The following is a 20,119-nucleotide window of genomic DNA, read 5'->3' on the forward strand; positions in this document are numbered from 1 at the left end:
GTGCTGTTTGCTCAGCGTGGAGATTAAATGTAAACAAAACACTGCCAATGAGAGCACCGCTGCTCCCTAGTGTAGTGGAGGTGCAATTGCACTTGATTTTTTGGGGGGGAAAATTAAAAAAAAAGAAAAAGTTCCCATAAGTCTAACATGCTTGTACCCCCCTGGACGGAGCCTCACTCCCCACCCAAGGGGGCGCACTAGTTGAGAACCACTGCTCATACTGTAAAATAAACACAAATTTCTCGACCAACTAATATTAAAAAATGCATGTTTACAAACTGTATTTTTTTATCATTAATTCAATCAATATTTTTTTTAATGAATGAATGGTTTTCTTCCACTAAGAAGCGCTAAATAGTACAGAATATCCCTTTGAGACTGGGGTTTCCAAAAGGCGGCCCGCGGGCTGGATCAGGCCCGCTAAGGGATTGAATCCAGCCCGCGAGTCAATGCTCAGAGAAGCGCAAGAGAGAAACTAGCTGCAGGTTGAAATACGTCCCCTTGATGTTGCCAAAGCCAGGTGCCTCTCACAAAGACGCTGTAGTTGTATTTCTTTCTATCTGTATCACTCTCTTTCTCCTTTTTCTCTCACTATCTATTTCTCTCTCTTTCACTCCCTCTATCTCTCTTTTTCTTTCTTTGTTCCTCATTGTCTCTGTCTCTTTATGTGTAGTTTTACCTTATATTGCTCTCTCTTCTTTTACTCTCTTTCTCTCGTTGTTGGTTCCCCCTCTCTTTCTCCCATTCTCTTTCTCTTTTCTTTCCTTCTCTCTGGATTTTCCTTTTCTCTCTCTCTCTCTCTCTCTCTCTCTCTCTCTCTCTCTCTCTCTCTCTCTCTCTCTCTCTCTCTCTCTCTCTCTCTCTCTCTCTCTCTCTCTCTCTCTCTCTCTCTCTCTCTATATATATATAATGTATATCTCGCTCTCTCTTTATGCATCCCTCTCTCTTTTTCTCTGTATGCACATCTCTCTCTCTCCCTCTATGCATATCTTTCTCTCTTTATGCATCTCTCTCTCTCCCTCTCTCTTTATGCATATTCCTCTCTCTCTTTATGCATATTCCTCTCTCTCTCTCTTTATGCATATCTCTCTCTTTATGCATAGCTCTCTTTTTTTCTCTCTCTCTCTCTTATGCACATCTCTTTCTCTCTATGCATTTTTGTCTCTCTCTTTGTGCATCTCTCTCTCTCTCTCACACACACTATTTCTCTTTTGTTTCTCACATTCTCTCTCTCTTGATATGTATCTCTCTTTCTCTATGCATCTCTCTCTCTCTATGCATCTCTCTCTCTATGCATCTCTCTCTCTCTTTATGCATACCTCTCTCTTTCTGTATGCAGATCTCTCTCTCTCCCTCTATGCATATCTCTCTCTCTCTCCCTCTCCCTTTATGCATATTCCTCTCTCTCTTTATGCATATTTCTCTCTCTCTCTCTTTTTGCATATCTCTCTCTTTATGCGTATCTCTCTTTTTTTCTCTCTCTCTCTTATGCATATCTCTTTCTCTCTATGCATTTTTGTCTCTCTATTTGTGCATCTCTTTCTTTCTCTTAATGCATATCTCTCGTTCTCTTTCTCTCTCTCTTTAAGCATCTCCCGCTCTCTCGGTCTCTCTCTTTTAGTCCCAAACTCTCTCTTTTTCTTTCTCTCTAATCTACTAGTCCGGTCCCCGAGAGAATGTTTGTTCTATCGAGCGGCCCCTGAGTTAAAAAGGGTTTGACACCCCTACTTTAAAGCTTCTAACAATACCCCCCACCATGAATACATTTTGCAAGGGCAACTTCAACGCAAAATGTGGAAGAACCGCCTTGTTTCAAAGGTAAAATGTGACTGTCCCAGATCTCAAACGGATACTTTAAGAAATACTCCAAAGTCAACATTTAGACGGCTGCTTACCGACACACTGGAGGGAGACCGCACTCTGGTTCAGACAGGAGGAACTAAAAAATGTCACGAGAAGAAAAAGCAAAATATCACCTCAGGAACTTCTACTTCTGTTTGTGTGACATTTCCAGCAAATATTTGGTCAAATGCTCCTGAAAACGTTTTTGGATGTCACAACAGGGGCCAGGAACCTATATTTTAGGACCAAATTCAACAAAACACTCTAAACAGAAGCTAATTCTTCAGTACATTTTATTTTCACCGCGTGATGTTTGATGATTTGATAAAATCTATAAAATATTTAAAATCCCTTAGTCTGGGTCACATATCAATATAAATTTACCACTTAAATCCCTCCCGCAGTTACTTACAGTAAGAGTATGGAGGCTCATTTAGTCATTTTTGTCCTAGATAATGGTTTAAAACCAGGTGCGAGTAAAGTTCTTTTGTAAAAATTTCACCAAATACTGCAAACGGGGATCCCAACGTCGCTGCCCGAGTAGAAGAAATGCGTGCTCTGTGTATAGCTCAGGCCATTCCTACCCAATCAACATGCTCTGGGTGTGTTGCTAGAGCTTTTGGATGTTTACAGTTTGTTCTATGGCTTTTGATCATAAAGTATCTCAACAATGAACATCGATTGCTTAAGGGGCTTCCATATAAAGGATTATTTTGTAATTTACAGCTTAGTAGAAGGAATGCGCGCACTGTGTGTATAGCTCCGCCCATTCCTACCTCTCACCCGATCAAATTGCACTGGGTGTGTTGCTAGCGCTTTTGGATGTTTACAGTTTGTTCTATGGCTTTTGATCATAAACTATTTCAACAATGAACATGGATTGCTAAACGGGCTTCCATATAAAGGATTATTTTGTGATTTACTGCCAAAATGGGGACTGTTGGTGTGACATCCTGACTATAAAGTGTCATCAAAACTATGGATATGATATATTGATATGGTGATGTGTGGATAGAAGGAGGTGATTGGAAGATTTGGTGTCCCAGCAGTGAAAGAGAGGGGCGAGAGACTCATTGAAATGTGTCTGGAGTGGGAGATAATGGTAGGAAATTGTATGTTTAGGAAGAAGTAAAGGGTTTTTACAAGAAGCAAACATGGATTTGAGTGGCAGATGAACAAACGGTTAAGAGAGCAGTAATGGATTACGTTTTGGTCAGTAAGATAATGTATTGACCACTAATTAGTGGAGGCCAAATTGAGAGTAGGTGGTACGTTGCAAGGTAATGGAAAAGCACATGCAAGAGAAGAAGAAAAGATCGGTGAGTTGAAGAACCAATAGAAGCAAATGTGTTTGAGAGAAGAGTAAGGGAATGTTTTGAGATGGTGAGGGAAAGATCTGTAGAGTGAGTGGAGGAAAAGGGGAATGAATGGAGGCAAAATTGAGAGTACGTAGTACGTTGCAGGGTAATGGAAAAGCACATGCAAGAGAAGAAGAGAAGATCGGTGAGTTGAAGAAGCGAGAGAAGCAAATGTGTAAGAGGGAAGATTAAGGGAATGTTTTGAGATGGTGAGGGAAAGATTTGTAGAGTGAGTGGAAGAAAAGGGGAATGAATTGAGGCAAAATTGAGAGTACGTAGTTTGTTGCAGGGTAATGGAAAAGCACATGCAAGAGAAGAAGAGAAGATCGGTGAGTTGAAGAAGCGAGAGAAGCAAATGTGTAAGAGGGAAGATTAAGGGAATGTTTTGAGATGGTGAGGGAAAGATTTGTAGAGTGAGTGGAAGAAAAGGGGAATGAATTGAGGCAAAATTGAGAGTACGTCGTAAGTTGCAAGGTAATGGAAAAGCACATGCAAGAGAAGAAGAGAAGATCGGTGAGTTGAAGAAGCGAGAGAAGCAAATGTGTAAGAGGGAAGAGTAAGGGAATGTTTTGAGATGGTGAGGGAAAGATTTGTAGAGTGAGTGGAAGAAAAGGGGAATGAATTGAGGCAAAATTGAGAGTACGTAGTACGTTGCAGGGTAATGGAAAAGCACATGCAAGAGAAGAAGAGAAGATCGGTGAGTTGATGAAGCGAGAGAAGCAAATGTGTAAGAGGGAAGAGTAAGGGAATGTTTTGAGATGGTGAGGGAGAGATCTGTAGAGGAAGTAGAGGATGTCTGCTTGCACCATAGTTGAGGTATGTGGAATGCGTAAGGTTGGGAGAGGTGGAATGAGAATGTGAGGGAATGAGCGCAAAGTGATGATCAGGAAGTATTTATCAATACAGTGAATAATACAGTATTCATGAAAATAGCCATATATGGCTCGCGAGCCGTAGGCTCCCGACCCCTGGTCCAAGAAGAAGAATGGACTTAAGGATAATTATTTTTACACATTTTCTTATCCAAGTAGGTCCAATAAACATTTGACTTACTCGACTTCAACTTGACCCTGGATGGAGTCAGACGAAACGTTGGTCACCGATAGTCCAAGGGAGTCCTGGGTTGTGATATTTGTGTTGCTGTAAGACCTGAGGACATCAGGAAAAGTTACAGGAATTCGTTCTGAATGGCAGAGAGTTAGAAAGAGGATGATTATTATTTTACTTTCTGAAGCCGAGTTGGGCGCATGTCCGGTCGGCAATGCTCTGTTCCCAACCGTTCGAGCAGACGGGCAGAAAGCGTCCATCTTGGGCAGTCAAGACCTCCAGACGATTTCCTATCCCGAACCTCACTGGCAAGATCATAAAGGGCTGTACTCAAATACATGTTTTCTCTTTAAGGAGGCCCGTGCTCGTGAAAAGAGCTGTGTACGGCTCGAGAGTCGTAGGTACTCGTGAAAAGAGCCGTGTACGGCTCATGAGCGGTTCGTAGTCGTGAAAAGAGCCGCGCATGGCTCGCGAGTCGTTCGTACTCGTGAAAAGAGCCATATCCGGCTCCCAAGTCGTACATACTCGTGAAAAGACCGCACATGGGTCGCGGGTCGTTGGTACTCGTGAAAAGAGCCGTACATGGCTCGCGAGTCGTATGTATCCTTTTAAAGAGCCATGTACGACTCGCGAGTTGTACGTATCCCTGAAAAGAGCTGTACATGGCTCGCGAGTCGTACGTACTCGTGAAAAGAGCCATGTACGGCTCGCGAGTCGTACGTACCCTTGTAAAGACCATGAATGGCTCGCGAGTCGTACGTACTCGTGAAAAGAGCCGTACATGGCTCGCGAGTCGTATGTATCCTTTTAAAGAGCCATGTACGACTCGCGAGTTGTACGTATCCCTGAAAAGAGCTGTACATGGCTCGCGAGTCCTACGTACTCGTGAAAAGAGCCATGTACGGCTCGCGAGTCGTACGTACTCGTGAAAAGAGCCATGTACCGCTCGCGAGCCGTTCGTACTCGTGAATAGAGCCCTCTACGGCTAGCGAGCCGTTCGTACTAGTGAAAAGAGCCATGTACTGTTCGCGAGGCGATCGTACCCGTGAAAAGAGCCCTATGCGACTCGCGAGCCGTTCGTACTCATGAAAAGAGCCACGTACGGCTGGCGAGCCGTTCGTGCTCGTGAAAAGAGCCATGTACTTGTGAAAAGAGCCATGTATGGCTCGCGAGTTGTACGTACCCGTGAAAAGAGCCTTATATGACTTGCGAGCTGTTCGTACTCGTAAAAAGAGCCCTGTAAGGCTCGCGAGCCGTTCGTACTAGTGAAAAGAGCCCTCTACGGCTAGCGAGCCGTTCGTACTAGTGAAAAGAGCCATGTACTGTTCGCGAGGCGATCGTACCCGTGAAAAGAGCCCTATGCGACTCGCGAGCCGTTCGTACTCGTGAAAAGAGCCCTGTAAGGCTCGCGAGCCGTTCGTACACGTGAAAAGAGCCATGGACGGATCGTGGCCCGTTCATACTCGTGAAAAGAGCCATGTAAGGCTCGTGAGCCATTTGTACTTGTGAAAAGAGCCATGTACGGCTCGCAAGCCATTCATACTGGTGAAAAGAGCCATGTATGGCTCGCGAGCCATTTGTACTCGTGAAAATAGCTTGCGGGCCCTGCTATAGGCCATAGTTTGGGACCAGATCTGAAGTGAAAGAAATGATTTAGGACCACACTCACCGCAGTTCATTTCATCGGAGCCAAGCTGGCAGTCCCTGATCCCATCGCACCTGACGGTGGAATTCGGGCAGATGTCACTTATCAAAACCGACTCGTCCTCATCGCTCGTCTCGGGTTGGTTGTCATCGTGGTCGAAAAAGCCTTCTTTGAACGCCGTGGTGCCATATCGCACTGCCATTATCAAAAATATCGTTCAAATATATTCAGATATCCTGACATTTTTGTCATGATGAAACTACAGGTTCCGTACACCTTTTTCATGGACCATTTCAAGCACTTTCCAAGCTTTTTAAGGCCAATTTTTCCAGTAAATCCAGCACCAATCAATAGAACTTTGATGACTAAATACAGTCGCTATCTTTCTGCTAACACCTACTTTGAGCTATTTTAAGCTGTTCCTATCCACAATCTTTTCTGTCAATGGGTTGCTGTAAACTGACATGAATTCTGCCATTCTACTTCGACAGTGCGTGTGCATCTTCAATACATCACACTTGTTTACAAACAGGGAAAGGGCTTTATAGTTGTTAGGTGATAATGGAGTTCAAGATGGAAGACAAAAAAAATAAATAAAAGTACCGTAAATTCCGGACTATAAGCCGCTACTTTTTTCCCAAATGTTCAGCCCTGCGTCTTATTCAGTGAAGCAGGCTTATTCAGTGAAGCGGCGCAGGAAATTAAAAGGTAAGTTGAATATGTGCGCCAAGAAAGACTGCATTCTCTAAGTCTTAGCACATATTTTCTATAAAGTCAAAGTATGTTCCGATACTGAGGAAGATGCCCTTAATGGTGATTGTTATAAGAAGGAAGTTCAAGACGATTTACCGCGAATTTTCCATTTGTGCGCTGCCTTTTTCACAGATATGTCTGATTCATTGCGAGCGTGATCCTACTAGCGTGTTGGTACTTTTCAAAGGCACGGTTTGGGATGAAAGTTATATCTTTATTATTAAAGCTTTGAAAACTCTCTCGGTGTACCGTCTTTCTTCGTAAATATGTGTAACCGTGTATAATATGTATTTGCAACTGTATATTTTTGTCATGTATTTATTTTAGAGATATATTCTGTTATGTGTTCTACAAACGAATCAAAAATAAGGGGCGGAGAAAACGCGGCCTGATGGGAAATGTGGTAAAGCTGAGTCACCGGTAGATCTGTCTGTTGTCGCAGCGGACAATAGTGGATATATATTTTTCCCACCCTTAACTTTGGAAATATACATTTTGTTTCCTTGGATTACTTTCAACGGGACCCGGACTCTGCAGGTCTGCATCATACGTTAGTTACGGGTATCGTTTGCTATATGTGATGTCAACTGTGGTTCTGAATTTGTATACCATCTATGAAGTTGTATTTGTGGGTCTTACAATGTGGCCTGAGTTGAACGTGTGATTATGTTAAGTTTTCTGCGGGCGCCCGCGGCTTAAACATCGGTGCGGCTTGTATAAGTACAAAAGTGCCAAATCTCTCAATAAATGGTAGATGCGGCTTATAGTCAGGTGCGCTCTATAGTCTGGAATTTACGGTACTTTAGGTACAAAAAGCAGATAAATTAGCCAAATTTGGATATTGATTGCTCCGAAGCAGAGTGCATTCAATCTTAGAGCCTGCTAATATTTTGCTTCTTGTTTTAATTAATATGATTTTAGCATGTCTTTGAGAAGATCTGAGTCTATATTGTTTAAATAGATTTTTTTTTTTGCATTTTATGATTTATTTATAGCACCGAAGAGATAATAATTATAATTCTTATCTTTATGGTTATTTTTATTTTCAGGGATTTTGTGTCGTCGTTCGACTTATAATCAGAGTGTAACAAGCTAAAATTGTTTTGTATTTAGCAATTTTTTGGTAGATCTTTGGATATTTGAATTTTGAATAATATATCATTTAAAAACAAACATCTGAGGAGCTGTTTGGGAGCTAGCTCTTCTTAGTGAGCCGAGCCAAGAGAGCCGGGTTTCTAAATAGAGCTGTCCTCGTTGGTGGGACCAGTAGGGGGTGGTGACGCTTCAGATGACAGCGCCATCATGACAAGCCACCAGAGCAGGGGTGTCGGTGACATTTTCACGCACTTTTTAAAACGTTTTCTTCATTTATAGCAGGGGTGTCAAACAGGCGGCGGCGGCCCGCAGGCCGGATCAGGCCCGCTAAGGGATTGAATCCGTCCCGCAAGACAACGCTGAGGGAAGCGCAAGAGAAAAACGAGATGCAGGTTGAAATATGTCCACTTGATGTTGCCAAAGCCAGGTGCCTCTCACGAACGCTGTACTTGTATTTCTCTCTCTTTTTCTCTCCCTCTCTCTTTTTCTCTTTCTTTGTTCCTCTTTGGCTCTGTCTCTCTTTGTGTCTTTTTACCTTATTTTGCTCTCTCTTATTTGCTTTCCCCTTCTCTCTTTCTCCCTTTCTATTCTCTCTCTTTATCTGATTTGTTTCTCACATTCTCTCTTTCTTTCTCTTTATCCCTTCTGTTTGTCACATTCTCTCTCTCTATCTCATTATCTCTTTTGTTTCTCATATTCTCTCTCTCTCTCTCTCCCCCCTTTAACTCGTTTTTTTTCTCAAATTCTCCCTCTCTATCTCTTCATCTCTTTTGTTTCTCATATTCTCTCCCTCTCTTTATCTCTTTTGTTTCTCACATTCTCTCTCTCTCTTTCTTTATCTCTTTTGATTCTCACATTTTCTCTCTCTCTCTTTATCTCTTTTGTTTCTCACATTCTCTCTATCTATCTCTTTTGTTTCTCACATTCTCCCTCTCTCTCTCTCTTTCTCTATCTCTTTTGTTGCTCACATTTTCTCTCTCTCTCTATCTCTTTTGTTTCTCACATTCTCTCTCTCTATCTCTTTGGTTTCTCACATTTTCTCTCTGTCTCTCTCTCTTTTGTTTCTCACATACTCTCTCTATCTTTTTTGTTTCTGACATTCTCTCTCTCTTTTGTTTCTCACATTCTCTCTCTCTATCTCTTTTGTTTCTCACATTATCTCTCTCTCTTTCTCTCTCTTCATCTCTTTTGTTTCTCACATTCTCTTTCTTTATCTCTTTTGTTTCTCACATTCTCTCTCTCTCTCTTTTGTTTCTCACATTCTCTCTCTCTCTCACCTACAAGTCCGGCCCCCGAGAGAATGTTTGTTCTTCCGTGTGGCCCCCGAGTTAAAATGAGTTTGAAACCCCTGATTTATAGTGTGATCTCTAATGTCAGACGCAGCAATGTCAAGTATTCAAGCATTTGAGGACTTCAAACAAAATTATAGCATTTTCCAGACCTAGAAAACACAACTAAAAATTCAAGCATCTTCGAGGATTTCAAGCACCCGTACGAACGGTTGTAAAATCATACAAAGTCTCACCTCCCAGCCATATGGCGACCGCCAGCAGGGCAGCAAGGATGATGGCAGCAAATATGCTGCCGTACAAGTGGCCATTTTTTTGACAGCATCTTCTCTTCTTGCTCTTGGGGGCTGAACAAAAGCACAACAACAGAGCCCTCGTGTAAACAGATCTATAAAAAAGCTGGAGTTGGATGTTTCACCTTGTTAAATTTTCAATTACAACATTAATATGTTTACTATTAAGAAATACATAATGGTCAAGCTCAGGGATGGATACAATTATTATTATACAGGAGCTTGTTTAGGAAGTTTTCTAGCTTTAATTTTGAAAATCTTTAGGATTGAAACAAATTATTCTTTACTGCAATCAGTTAAAAAATTTGCCTCTAGGTGTTCATAAATCTTTTTTTTCTCTGAAGGATGCTAGAAATTCCTATACTGATTACTTTGAGTTCTTTGAGTTCTGATATGAATTGCTAATCCCAAGGGAATGGATTCAATGGACCAGGCCGATTGAAAGGGAACACACGGTTTATTAACACAGAGAATCAATGATAAAGAAGTGTGAGATATCTAATACTACCAGTATTGGATGACGGTGTTTGAAATTGCTAAACTTGTCAGCCAAAGAAGTGGAAAATTTGCATAGTGTTCTGTACTTGAGAATTTCCCTCCAATCGACTAAAAAAAGTACAGTGAGAACATTATTTTATCATTACATAGCGGTACGGTGAGAACAATATCAATACGTAGGATGTTTTGATTATATTCAAAACTTCGTGTTATCAGATTTCATTATGGTACATGGTGAATTGGTACGTTCGGGAACTGTTGGCTTTTACACGCTAACTAACTGCTCATCAGGGGCATTAAGGATTCAGTGTCTTGCCCAAGGAGACTTCAACATATAACACGGAGGAGCTGGGAATCGAACCTGCGACCTCTTGATCCCAAGACGAGCGCTACTACCTCCTGAGCTACTGCCGCCCTGAACTAGAGAATGTGATTCATTATATAGATTCAGATTCAGATTCAGATATAGAGTGAAACTCACTTTATACTATTACAGTTGACTTTTGTTGTGAACCAAATACTTAGAGTACAGTCGCACGTGTCTACTTGACCAGTTGTCTCAGGTTGTGAGAGATTTAATTGATTAAACTTTATTTCATTTATTTTTTGTTGTACTTCAAGTGTAGGATAAATCTGTTGCTAGTGAGGTACAAATAAATATTACAACGTCCTATAACAGAACTATCGGTCTGTTCTTTGCTATTGAACTGACTCCAATACTGCATTTAAATTCTTTAACATACAACTTATTTTTTAAGTAAAAGAAATAATTACTTTTCCTGGTAACTAGTTACTAGTTACTAACTTTGTTGCTTAAACACTCGAGGAAATAGCAGTAAAATCTTTCTAGAAATTCGCAGAGGTATGCACTACTTTGTTTCCAGGGTTGGGTAGGGTTACTTTAACTGGATTACTTTCAATGACTTTTGGATTACTCCAATACCAAATATGCTAATAAAGGACAAAATAAACTAAATATGAATAAAATGACTACATTTTGTGCAGGCTTGGGGAGTAACGGATTACATGGAACAGCAAAAATGATGTCGGCAAGCTGTTTGGATTGATTTTCATTTTGTTTCTGTCGCATTTGATGTTCGTTTTGCCGGAGATCAAAGAGATCAAAGCCAGGAGAGAAAGCTTACCACGTGTTGTGAGTCATCATTTTATTCATATTTACCGTAAATTCCGGACTATAGAGTGCACCTGATTATAAGCCACACCCACCACATTTTGAGAGAAAAACCGATTTTGTACATACACAAGCCGCACCTGTATATAAGCCGCATGCGCCCACATGTAACACAAACACGAAATTAACCCAAACCCGACTTCAAGTCCGGCTATTGAAACTTAATGTCCTTCATCAAAGTCCACAGTCCAAAAAGCACAGCTGGCAAAATGAACGGAAAATGATACCGGTACTTAAGATTTGATGCAGACCTGCAGAGTCCGGGTCCCGTTGAAAGTAATCCAAGGAAAAAAGTGTATATTTCCAAAGGTAAGGGTGGGAAAAATATATCAGAGGAACACATTTACTCACGCAACTCCTTTTTCTTGAACCAACTTTTTACCCCCTCTTCTTTCCTTGTCTGTCCCTCACCTTTAGCGGTCCCCACTTAAACTCGGCACCCCGCGTTTGTTCCGCCCCTCATTTTTCGTTCATCCGTGCAAAACATATCAGAATAAGTGTCTATAATAAATACAAATAAATACATTACAAAAATATATAGTACATATTATACATGGGTTACACATATTTACGAGAAAGACGGTACACCGAGAGAGTTTTCAAAGCTTTAATAATAATAATAATATAGCTTTGACAGGGCAGTTAATGGTAGCAACACTCGAGCGCCGCTAGCGGCCGTTAGAAAAATGACATAAATTGGCCGCATCACTGTATAAGCCGCAGGGTTGAAAGTTAGGGGAAAAAGTAGCGGCTTATAGTCCGGAATTTACGGTAGTTTCTTTTGTCTTTTATTAGCATATTTGGTATTGGAGTAATCCAAAAGGAATTGAAAGTAATCCAGTTAAAGTAACCCTACCCAACCCCGATTGCTCCTTTATCTTCTTTGTTTTCTTTTATCCTCACTGTCAAATGTGAAACTGGAGTGCCACGTCCAATTTCGCTGTCACAATATGTTCAACCCATTTTGTCACAATGACAATAAAGATATATTCTATTCTATTCTACTCACGTAGGCTTGACTGTGTCACTGGGGGAGGGTCCACAGGCGGTCCATACTGAGGGATGTAATAGGGCTGGTTAGCGGGACGGTGGCCCGGGGCTAGACCGTAGACTACCTCCTCGTAGGACTTGAGGGGAGGCTGGGTGTGCATTGCAACAGAGTAGTAAGGAGGAGGAACATCGTCCTGTGGGAACAGGAGAGGATTGTTATGGATTACCTTTAATCCGATTGCAAACTCTTGTGAAATTAGGATTCCAGTGATGTAAACACGCACAGAAGTCGGATTAAGGTCTTAGTCCGACTGAAAGTATTAAGAAGGCAATGTTAGGGTTGAAAACCTTTTTACACAAAGAGCCGTGTAAGAAAAATGTGGCTCTTTTGGCGCCTCCTAGTGGCTCTCTGGCGCTTCTTCAAAAATGTTTGATGATGGAAAATTACCGTATTTTCCGCACTATAAGGCGCACCGGGTTATAGGGCGCACCCCGAAAAAATAGTTTTTGGTCCTATATTTGGCATACATAAGACGCAACGGATTATAAGGCGCTACAATGGGAACGTGGACAAAACAGTCAGATGGTTCAGTCCAACTGATTACCCCCTTAACATTCCCAAAGCTTGCAAAGAAGCAAATACGTGTCGAGAACACGTGCGGATGCGGTGTCCGTATGATGTCACTCAAATGCATCGTTTCAAATATCATTCGGAAGGTTAAAGTCTTGGCATTCAAGAAATGCCAACCATTCCTTAGTTTCTATTTTCTTTTTCGCTCGCAACTTTACTGTATATATGACAATAAACACTTGGAATTGAGTTTAATTTAAAAATAGACCCTCCATTTCATCCATTATCTGCACCGCTCATCACAGAAACATCGAGTTCAGTCTGAAACAAGATATATAGCCGGAGTAGCTCACCAAAGTCGTTGTGTTCATAAAAATGTGCAGCCGTGGTCCTCTTATATCCGTGAGTTTAGTAAATCCAGGAGAATAAAATATTTACAAATACAAAATAGTAAAAAAAATGCTTTCTGTATGCCGTCAGCCACGTGCTATACGCATTCATCTTTTTCGGCCAATTGTAGGCTTTGTTTTGCTGTTTAAGCCAATGCCAGCCTGTAAATGATAAAAAGGATCCGCCCCCTTGACCTCCGAATAACTTTAGCCAATAGTGATCGATTCAAATGATGATTGACACATTGGTTAGCCAATGAAACGCCGGCAAATAAATCCCAGCATACACCGCGCACTACTTGGCGTTCGGGGGAAAATCTAGTCGGCGGTTGCTGCATTAGTTGCAAGACTTTGCGACTTAATATTGATCCATAAATAAGGCGCACTGTATTATAAGGAGCATGGTCAGCTTTTGAAAATAATAAAGGCTTTTAGGTGCGCCTTATAGTGCGGAAAATACGGTATATGGAAAATTATATGGTTACTCTAGATTCTAAGGGTGTCAAACTCACACGATAGAACAAATATTCTGTCAGGGGCAGGACTAGTAGATTAAAGAGAAAGAAAAAGAGAGATAAAGAAATAAGAGAAAGAGGGAGGGAAAAGGAGAGACGGCGGGAAAAAGAAAGAAAAAGAGAGAGAGGGAGAGAGCGTGAGAAACAAAAGAGATAAAAAGTCGTGAGAGAGGGGGGAAAAGAAAGGGAGAGGAAGAAAGAAATCCAAAGAGAAATAGAAAGATAGAAGGAGAGAGAAGAAAGCGCAAAGGGTGGGAGGAGAGAAAGAGAAAGGAAGGAAAAGGCAAAAAGGAAGTTAGAGCAAAAGAAGTTAAAAACACACAGAGAGCAACAAAGGAAGAGAAAAAGAGAGACAGAGAGAGTGAAAGAGACAGAGAGTGGGAGAAAAGGGGTGGAAAAGAAAGAGAGAGAGAGAAAGAAATACAAGTACAGTGTCTTTGTTCGAGGCACCTGGCTTTGGCCACATCAAGTTGACATAGTTCATCCTGCAGCTTGTTTTTCTCTTGCGCTTCTCTGGGTGTTGTCTCGCGGGCCGGATTCAATCCCTTAGCGGGCCTGATGTGGCCCGCGGGCCGCCTGTTTGGCACCTGTGCTCTAGAACAGCGGTGTCAAAGAGGCGGCCCGTGGGCCGGATCAGGCGCGCTAAGGGATTGAATCCGGCCGGCGGGACAACGCTGAGAGAAGCGCAAGAGAAAAAAGAGGTGCAGGTTGAAATATATCCACTTGATTTTGCCAAAGTCAGGTGCCTCGAACAAAGACGCTGTACTTGTTTCTCTCTCTCTCCCTTTCTCCTTTTTCTTACTCTCTCTCTTTCACTCTCTGTCAAGTCAAGTCATGTTTATTTGTTTGGCCCTTAATCACAAAGAGTCTCAAAGACCTGCACGGACCACATACCATTGCAAACTACAGACTATTATGACACCATTCCCTGATCTAAAACCAACACGAGGGCAAGGAAAAACGCAAAAACCTCAGCACGAGGAAAATGAAGAAACCTTGAGGAGGGACCGTCCCTCTTTTTCTCTTTCAATGTTTCTCTTGGTCCCTTTTTCTGTGTGCTTTTACTTTATTTTGCTCTCTCTTCCTTTTTTCCCTTTCCTCTCTCTTTTATTTCTTTTTGCTTTCCCCTCCCCTCTTTCTCCACTTCTCCCTTTCTATTTCTTTCTTTCTCTCTCTCTTTTCTATCTCTCTCTCTCCTTTTCTTTGTCTTACTGTCTCTGTTTTTCTCTCCCGCTTTTTCTCTTATTTCTTTCTCTCTCTAATCTACTAGTCCGGCCCCCAAGACAATGTTTGTTCTATCCTGTGAGCTTGACACCCCCTGGTCAAGACTATTTTGAAAAAAACGTAAAGTGCTAAAAAATTCGATATAAACTATCTCTATTCAAGCATTCTGTTGTACAAAAAAATGAGTATTTCTTACACCCTCGTAATCGAAATACTTGCAAACGCCACGAGACCGGTTTGTCTTTAGGAATGTCAACGATTCATCGGATTGCTCAAAATCGGACTATCCTCTGCAGGTAAATATAGATTGGAATATTTCAAGGTTTATTTTAAGGACAACGATTGCAACAAAACAAAAAACAATCGAAAGAACTCGTTTAACCGCTTTAAAGTTTCCACATATCGGAACAAACAAACGGGATATTACTCAAAACGGTGTCGGGGACGGAACGTCGAAAAGGACGAAATGTCGCTCGACGTGTTTGCGATGAGCAATGCATACCTGTCGCGCTCCAGGCCCTTGCAAAATGTCTGATTTTCCCTGACAAAATACAAAATAATCTTACACCGTATTTTTTATTATTTATGTAGTTTCACATGTTATATTGTACATGTCTTTCGTGATATCATATATATTGTTACCGTATTTTCAGCACTATAAGGCGCACCGGGTTATAGGGCGCACCCCGAAAAAATAGTTTTTGGTCCTATATTTTCCATACATAAGGCGCACCGGATGATAAGGCGCGACAATGGGAACGTGGACAAAACAGTCAAATAGTACAGTCCAACTTCTTACCCCCTTAACATTCCCAAAACTTGCAAAGAAGCAAATACGTGTCGTAGACACATGCGGATGCGGTGTCCGTACCATGTCACCAAACAAACATTTCTTAGTTTCCATTTTATTTTTTGCTGGCAACTGTGTGGACAGCAAAGTCAGAATTTTATTTGGCAGGGAAACGGGGTTCTTTACTGTGCATATGACAAGAAACACTTTGAATTGAATTGAGTTTAAAAATAGACTCATCAAAGAAACATCATTATCGTTCTAAAACAAGATACCGGGAAAATATAAAGCTCACCTAAGTTCTCTTGCAGCCATCACGTTCAATAATGATACGTAACCATGGTCTTCTTACAACCGTGAGTGAAGTAAATCCAGGAGAGTCAAATATTTACAAAAACGGAATAGTAACAAAAAAATGTTTTCTCTATGCCGTAGCGCAACCCAACGTGTGATTCGCATTCATCTTTTTCGGCCAATCGCAGGCTTCATTTCGCCCCTTTAGCCTATGCGAGCCTGTAAATGATCAAAAGGATCCGCCCCCTTTACCTCCGAATAACTTTAGCCAATAGTGACTGATTCAAATGATGATTGACACATTGGTTAGGAAATGAAACGGCGGTTTATAAATCCCAGCATACAACGCGGATGACTTCGCCTTAGGGGGAAAATCTAGTCAGCGGCTGCTTGCTTTGGTTGCAAGACTTTGCGACTTAATATTCATCCATATATAAGGCGCACTGCAAATATAATTAAGTCGAATAATACATTTTCTTATTCAAATTATGAATTCACAGGTGTCAAACTCACGGCTCGCAGGCCACCTCCGACCCAGCGTACAATGATATCCGGCCCGTGAAATCATTTTATATCCATCTACTATAATGGCTCGTGTCTATGAAACGCTGATAACTTCCAAACTATACTCGCATGCTAAAAAGCACAATGGCCGAGAAAATGATGTTAAGTGACATTGCCGGTAAACCCGTGTGTCTTATTTATGGAGATTTTGTGGCCCTAATTAAGGAATTTGATGTAAAACGCCACTACAAGACAAAACTTCAGAGTAAGCTGGAAAACTTGAATCCAGAGAAAAGATACAGAAAGTTAAAGAAGAATATGAAGATGGTTTTCACCAAAGCAAATTCCCAAAGTGAAAAGCACAAATTGTATTTATATTTCTGTTTTTCAGGACAGGAGAGCAACCATTTTTAATTCATTTATTTTTTTAAATTTGTTTATTCTGGAATAATATTCCTGACTTTTTTAAATTCATATTTTTTTAAGTTTTAGTGTATTCAATAAATATTTATCCTCTTCGGCCCGCGACCAAAGGTGTGGTTTGAGTTCTGGCCCTCTGCATAATTGAGTTTGACACCCCTGTATTAATTCATTTTCTGCATTCAATTATTGTTGATAATATACTGATTAAAGGGATAACCACAAACCTGTCTTTTTTCATTTGATCCTTTTATACTTCCTTTTTTTCTTAATTTCTTTATACAACATCATCATTCGAAATATAATGCATCAAAGCAAGTGAACCGTTTGAGAGCCGGCTCTCTTGAATGAGTTGAGCCGAAAAAGCCGGTTCTCTGAAAAGAGACGGACTTCCTTTCACCACACAACTCGAAGTTGTTTGACTTGATTGATTTGCCGTTTGGTGATAGTCGGTGTATACCGGATGGTACCCATCGTTGACAAATTTGTGTTTTTCTGTACAGATTTTCGTCGTACATGTCTTAAAATGCATAATAAATGTACTTTGTACGGCAAAAACGTACAGCTTGACAGGTATGACAACGCAACTCAGGACTTGAAAATATGCTCACATTTCAAGTCGTCTTTTCAATGAAAACACTTTGCTGACATTTCCTCAACGGTCCCGTTTCCGTGAGAGCCCCGAGGGCCAATCGGAGGTGCCGAGACCACAAAGCAGGAGAGGGGGCGGGTTTCTCTCATTTTTAGCGTACCCGGATTGTTTTGTTCCTCCGCCATTGTTCCGGAAAATGACAGTTAAATGTCACTTTTACAGGTTTACACCACACCTGGATGGTTACAGTTTCGGCTCTCTAAATGACATTCTTAACTATTTACTCTGACTTAGTTAAGTTGAATACAAACGTTGGGAAATGGGACAAGCTTGTCATGTTGAAACCATGGGCGTAACCAGCCCGTTTTAAGGGGGTGCTGAACCCGAGCACCCTTCAAATGTATGGCAATTTTAAAACTCTATTTTCCTTAAGGACAGAATAAGCCAAAGTATCATATAGATGTTTTTCTTTTGCCTTGAAATGGTTCAGTCAATTTGATTCCTAGCACTCCTCTCACTTCTGTTACTTGCGGCATTGTATTATGATAAATATCATGAACGCTAGATATTTTTAAAAAGTAAAACAAAACAAAAATGTTAACAATGCAGCGTTGGAAAGACTCCCCTGCCTTGAAATGGTTCAGTCCACTTGATTCCTACCACTGCTCTCACCCCACTCTCCCTGTGTCACTTGTGGCATTGCGGCAGAGTCTGTGGAGCCTCTGAAGTACTATAATAGGAAGTATCATGGACAACGCTAGATAGTTTTAAAAAAAGTCAAAACAAAAATTTTAACAATGCAGCGCTGGAAAGACTCCACTGCCTTGAAATGATTCAGTCCATTTGATTCCTAGCACTGCTCTCACCCTGCTCTCCTTGTGTATCTTGCGGCATAGCCTGTGGAGGCTCCGGTGTATTATGATAAATATCATGAACAACGCTATATATTTCTTTTTTTTTTAAGTAAAAAACAAAAATGTTAACAGTGCAGTGTTGGAAAGACTCCACTCCCTTGAAATGGTTCAGTCCATTTGATTTCTAGCACTGCTTTTACCCCACTCTCCCTGTGTGACTTGCGGCAGAGCCTGTGGAGGCTCTGAAGACATGTAATAAGAAGTGTCATGGACAACCCTAGATTTTTTTTTTTAAAGTAAAACAAAACAAAAATGTTCACAATGCAATGTTGGAAAGACTCCACTGCCTTGAAATGGTTCAGTCCATTTGATTTCTAGCACTGCTTTTACCCCACTCCCCTTGTGTCACTTGCGGGATTGAGTCTGTGGAGGCTTCGGTGTATTATATAAAGTATCAAGGACAACGCTAAATATTAAAAAAAAAAGTATAACAAAACAAAAAATGTTAACAGTGCAATGTTGGAGACTCCCCTGCCTTGAAATGGTTCAGTCCATTTGATTCCTAGCACTCTGTGGATGCTCCAGTGTATTATAAGAAGTATCATGAAAACCACTAGGTATTATTTTTTAAGAAGTAAAAAAACAAAAATGTGAACAATACAGCGTTGGAAAGACTCCCCTGCCTTGAAATGGTTCAGTCCATTTGATTCCTACCACTGCTCTCACCCTGCTCTCCTTGTGTCACTTGCAGCATTGCAGCAGTCTGTGGAAGCTTCGGTGTAATATGATAAGAAGTATCATGAAAAAGGCTAAATATATATTTTTTAAAGTAAAATAAAACAAAAATGTTAAGAATGCAGTGTTGGAGACTCCACCACCTTGAAATGGTTCAGTCCATTTGATTCCTAACACTGCCCTCACCCTGCTCTCCTTGTGTCACTTGCGGCAGAGTCTGTGGAGGCTCCAGTGTACAAAACAAAAATGTTAACACTACAGAGTTGGAAAGACTCCACTTCCTTTAAATGGTTCAGTCCATTTGATTCCTAGCTCTGATCTCACCCCGCTCTCCTTGTGTCACTTGCAACATTGCGGCGGAGTCTGTGGAGGCTCCGAAATTAATATAATAAGAAGTATCATGTACAAGGCTAGATATTTTTTTTTGAAAAGTAAAACAGAAATTGTAATACGATAAGAGTTTGTTATTATAGAAGCCATAAAATGGCATAATTCTTTTTAAAAAATAACATTTAATTCATAGAAATGGCCTCAAAAGAAACATTTCATTTCCAAAAACAGCCTTAAAATGAACATAAAATTGATAAAATCGTCGTTTCAAAATAAAAACGTCACCCTTATTGAATTTTACATGTTATATCACTTTAAGTGAAATGAAAAACCAGCGACACAGCAAACAAACATGGCGGCGACTTAAGTAGGGATTACTCTTCAAGGCATGTTTATTTGTGAGTCTCAAAGGGATGCACACAGACTATTTTGACACCATCCCCTGATCTAATACCTACATGAGGGCAAGGAAAAACTCAAAAACCTCAACACGAGGAAAATGAAGAAACCTTGACAAGGGACAGCCTCAAAAGGCTGCAGAGATCATAGATTATTTAAAACTACAGACTATTATGACAGCATCCCCTGATCTATAACCGACATGAGGGCAAGGAAAAACTCAACATGAGGTCAGTTAAGAAACCTTGAGAAGTCAAGTCAAGTGCTGTTTATTTGTGACGCCCTTCATCACAAGGAGTCTCAAAGGGCTGCACACAGACCACAGACTATTATGACACCATCCCCTGATCTAAAACCTACATGACGGCAAGGCGAAACTCAAAAACTTCAACTTGAGGAAAATGAAGAAACCTTGACAAGGGACAGTCTCAAAAGGCTGCACAGAACACAGATTACTGCAAACTAAAGACTAGTATGACACCATCCCCTCATCTAAAACC

General features: G+C 41.0%; 1 protein-coding gene across 1 annotated transcript in view; it reads right to left on the minus strand.

The window, feature by feature from the left end:
• The window catches only part of tmprss13a (transmembrane serine protease 13a), a 39,588-nt gene that overhangs the window by 13,817 nt on the left and 5,652 nt on the right, over positions 1-20,119 (minus strand). The window contains exons 4-9 of the mRNA XM_088344938.1: positions 12,022-12,196; positions 9,266-9,376; positions 5,917-6,087; positions 4,426-4,552; positions 4,254-4,349; positions 1,896-1,939 (exon numbers count right to left, since the gene is read on the minus strand). Of these exons, the coding sequence (XP_088201064.1) occupies positions 1,896-1,939; positions 4,254-4,349; positions 4,426-4,552; positions 5,917-6,087; positions 9,266-9,376; positions 12,022-12,196 (724 nt within the window). The remainder of the gene's footprint in view (positions 1-1,895; positions 1,940-4,253; positions 4,350-4,425; positions 4,553-5,916; positions 6,088-9,265; positions 9,377-12,021; positions 12,197-20,119) is intronic.

The sequence above is a fragment of the Urocampus carinirostris genome, chromosome 10, assembly GCF_059441175.1.
Source record: "Urocampus carinirostris isolate Australia breed hairy pipefish chromosome 10, RoL_Ucar_1.0, whole genome shotgun sequence".
Classification (NCBI taxonomy): domain Eukaryota; kingdom Metazoa; phylum Chordata; class Actinopteri; order Syngnathiformes; family Syngnathidae; genus Urocampus; species Urocampus carinirostris.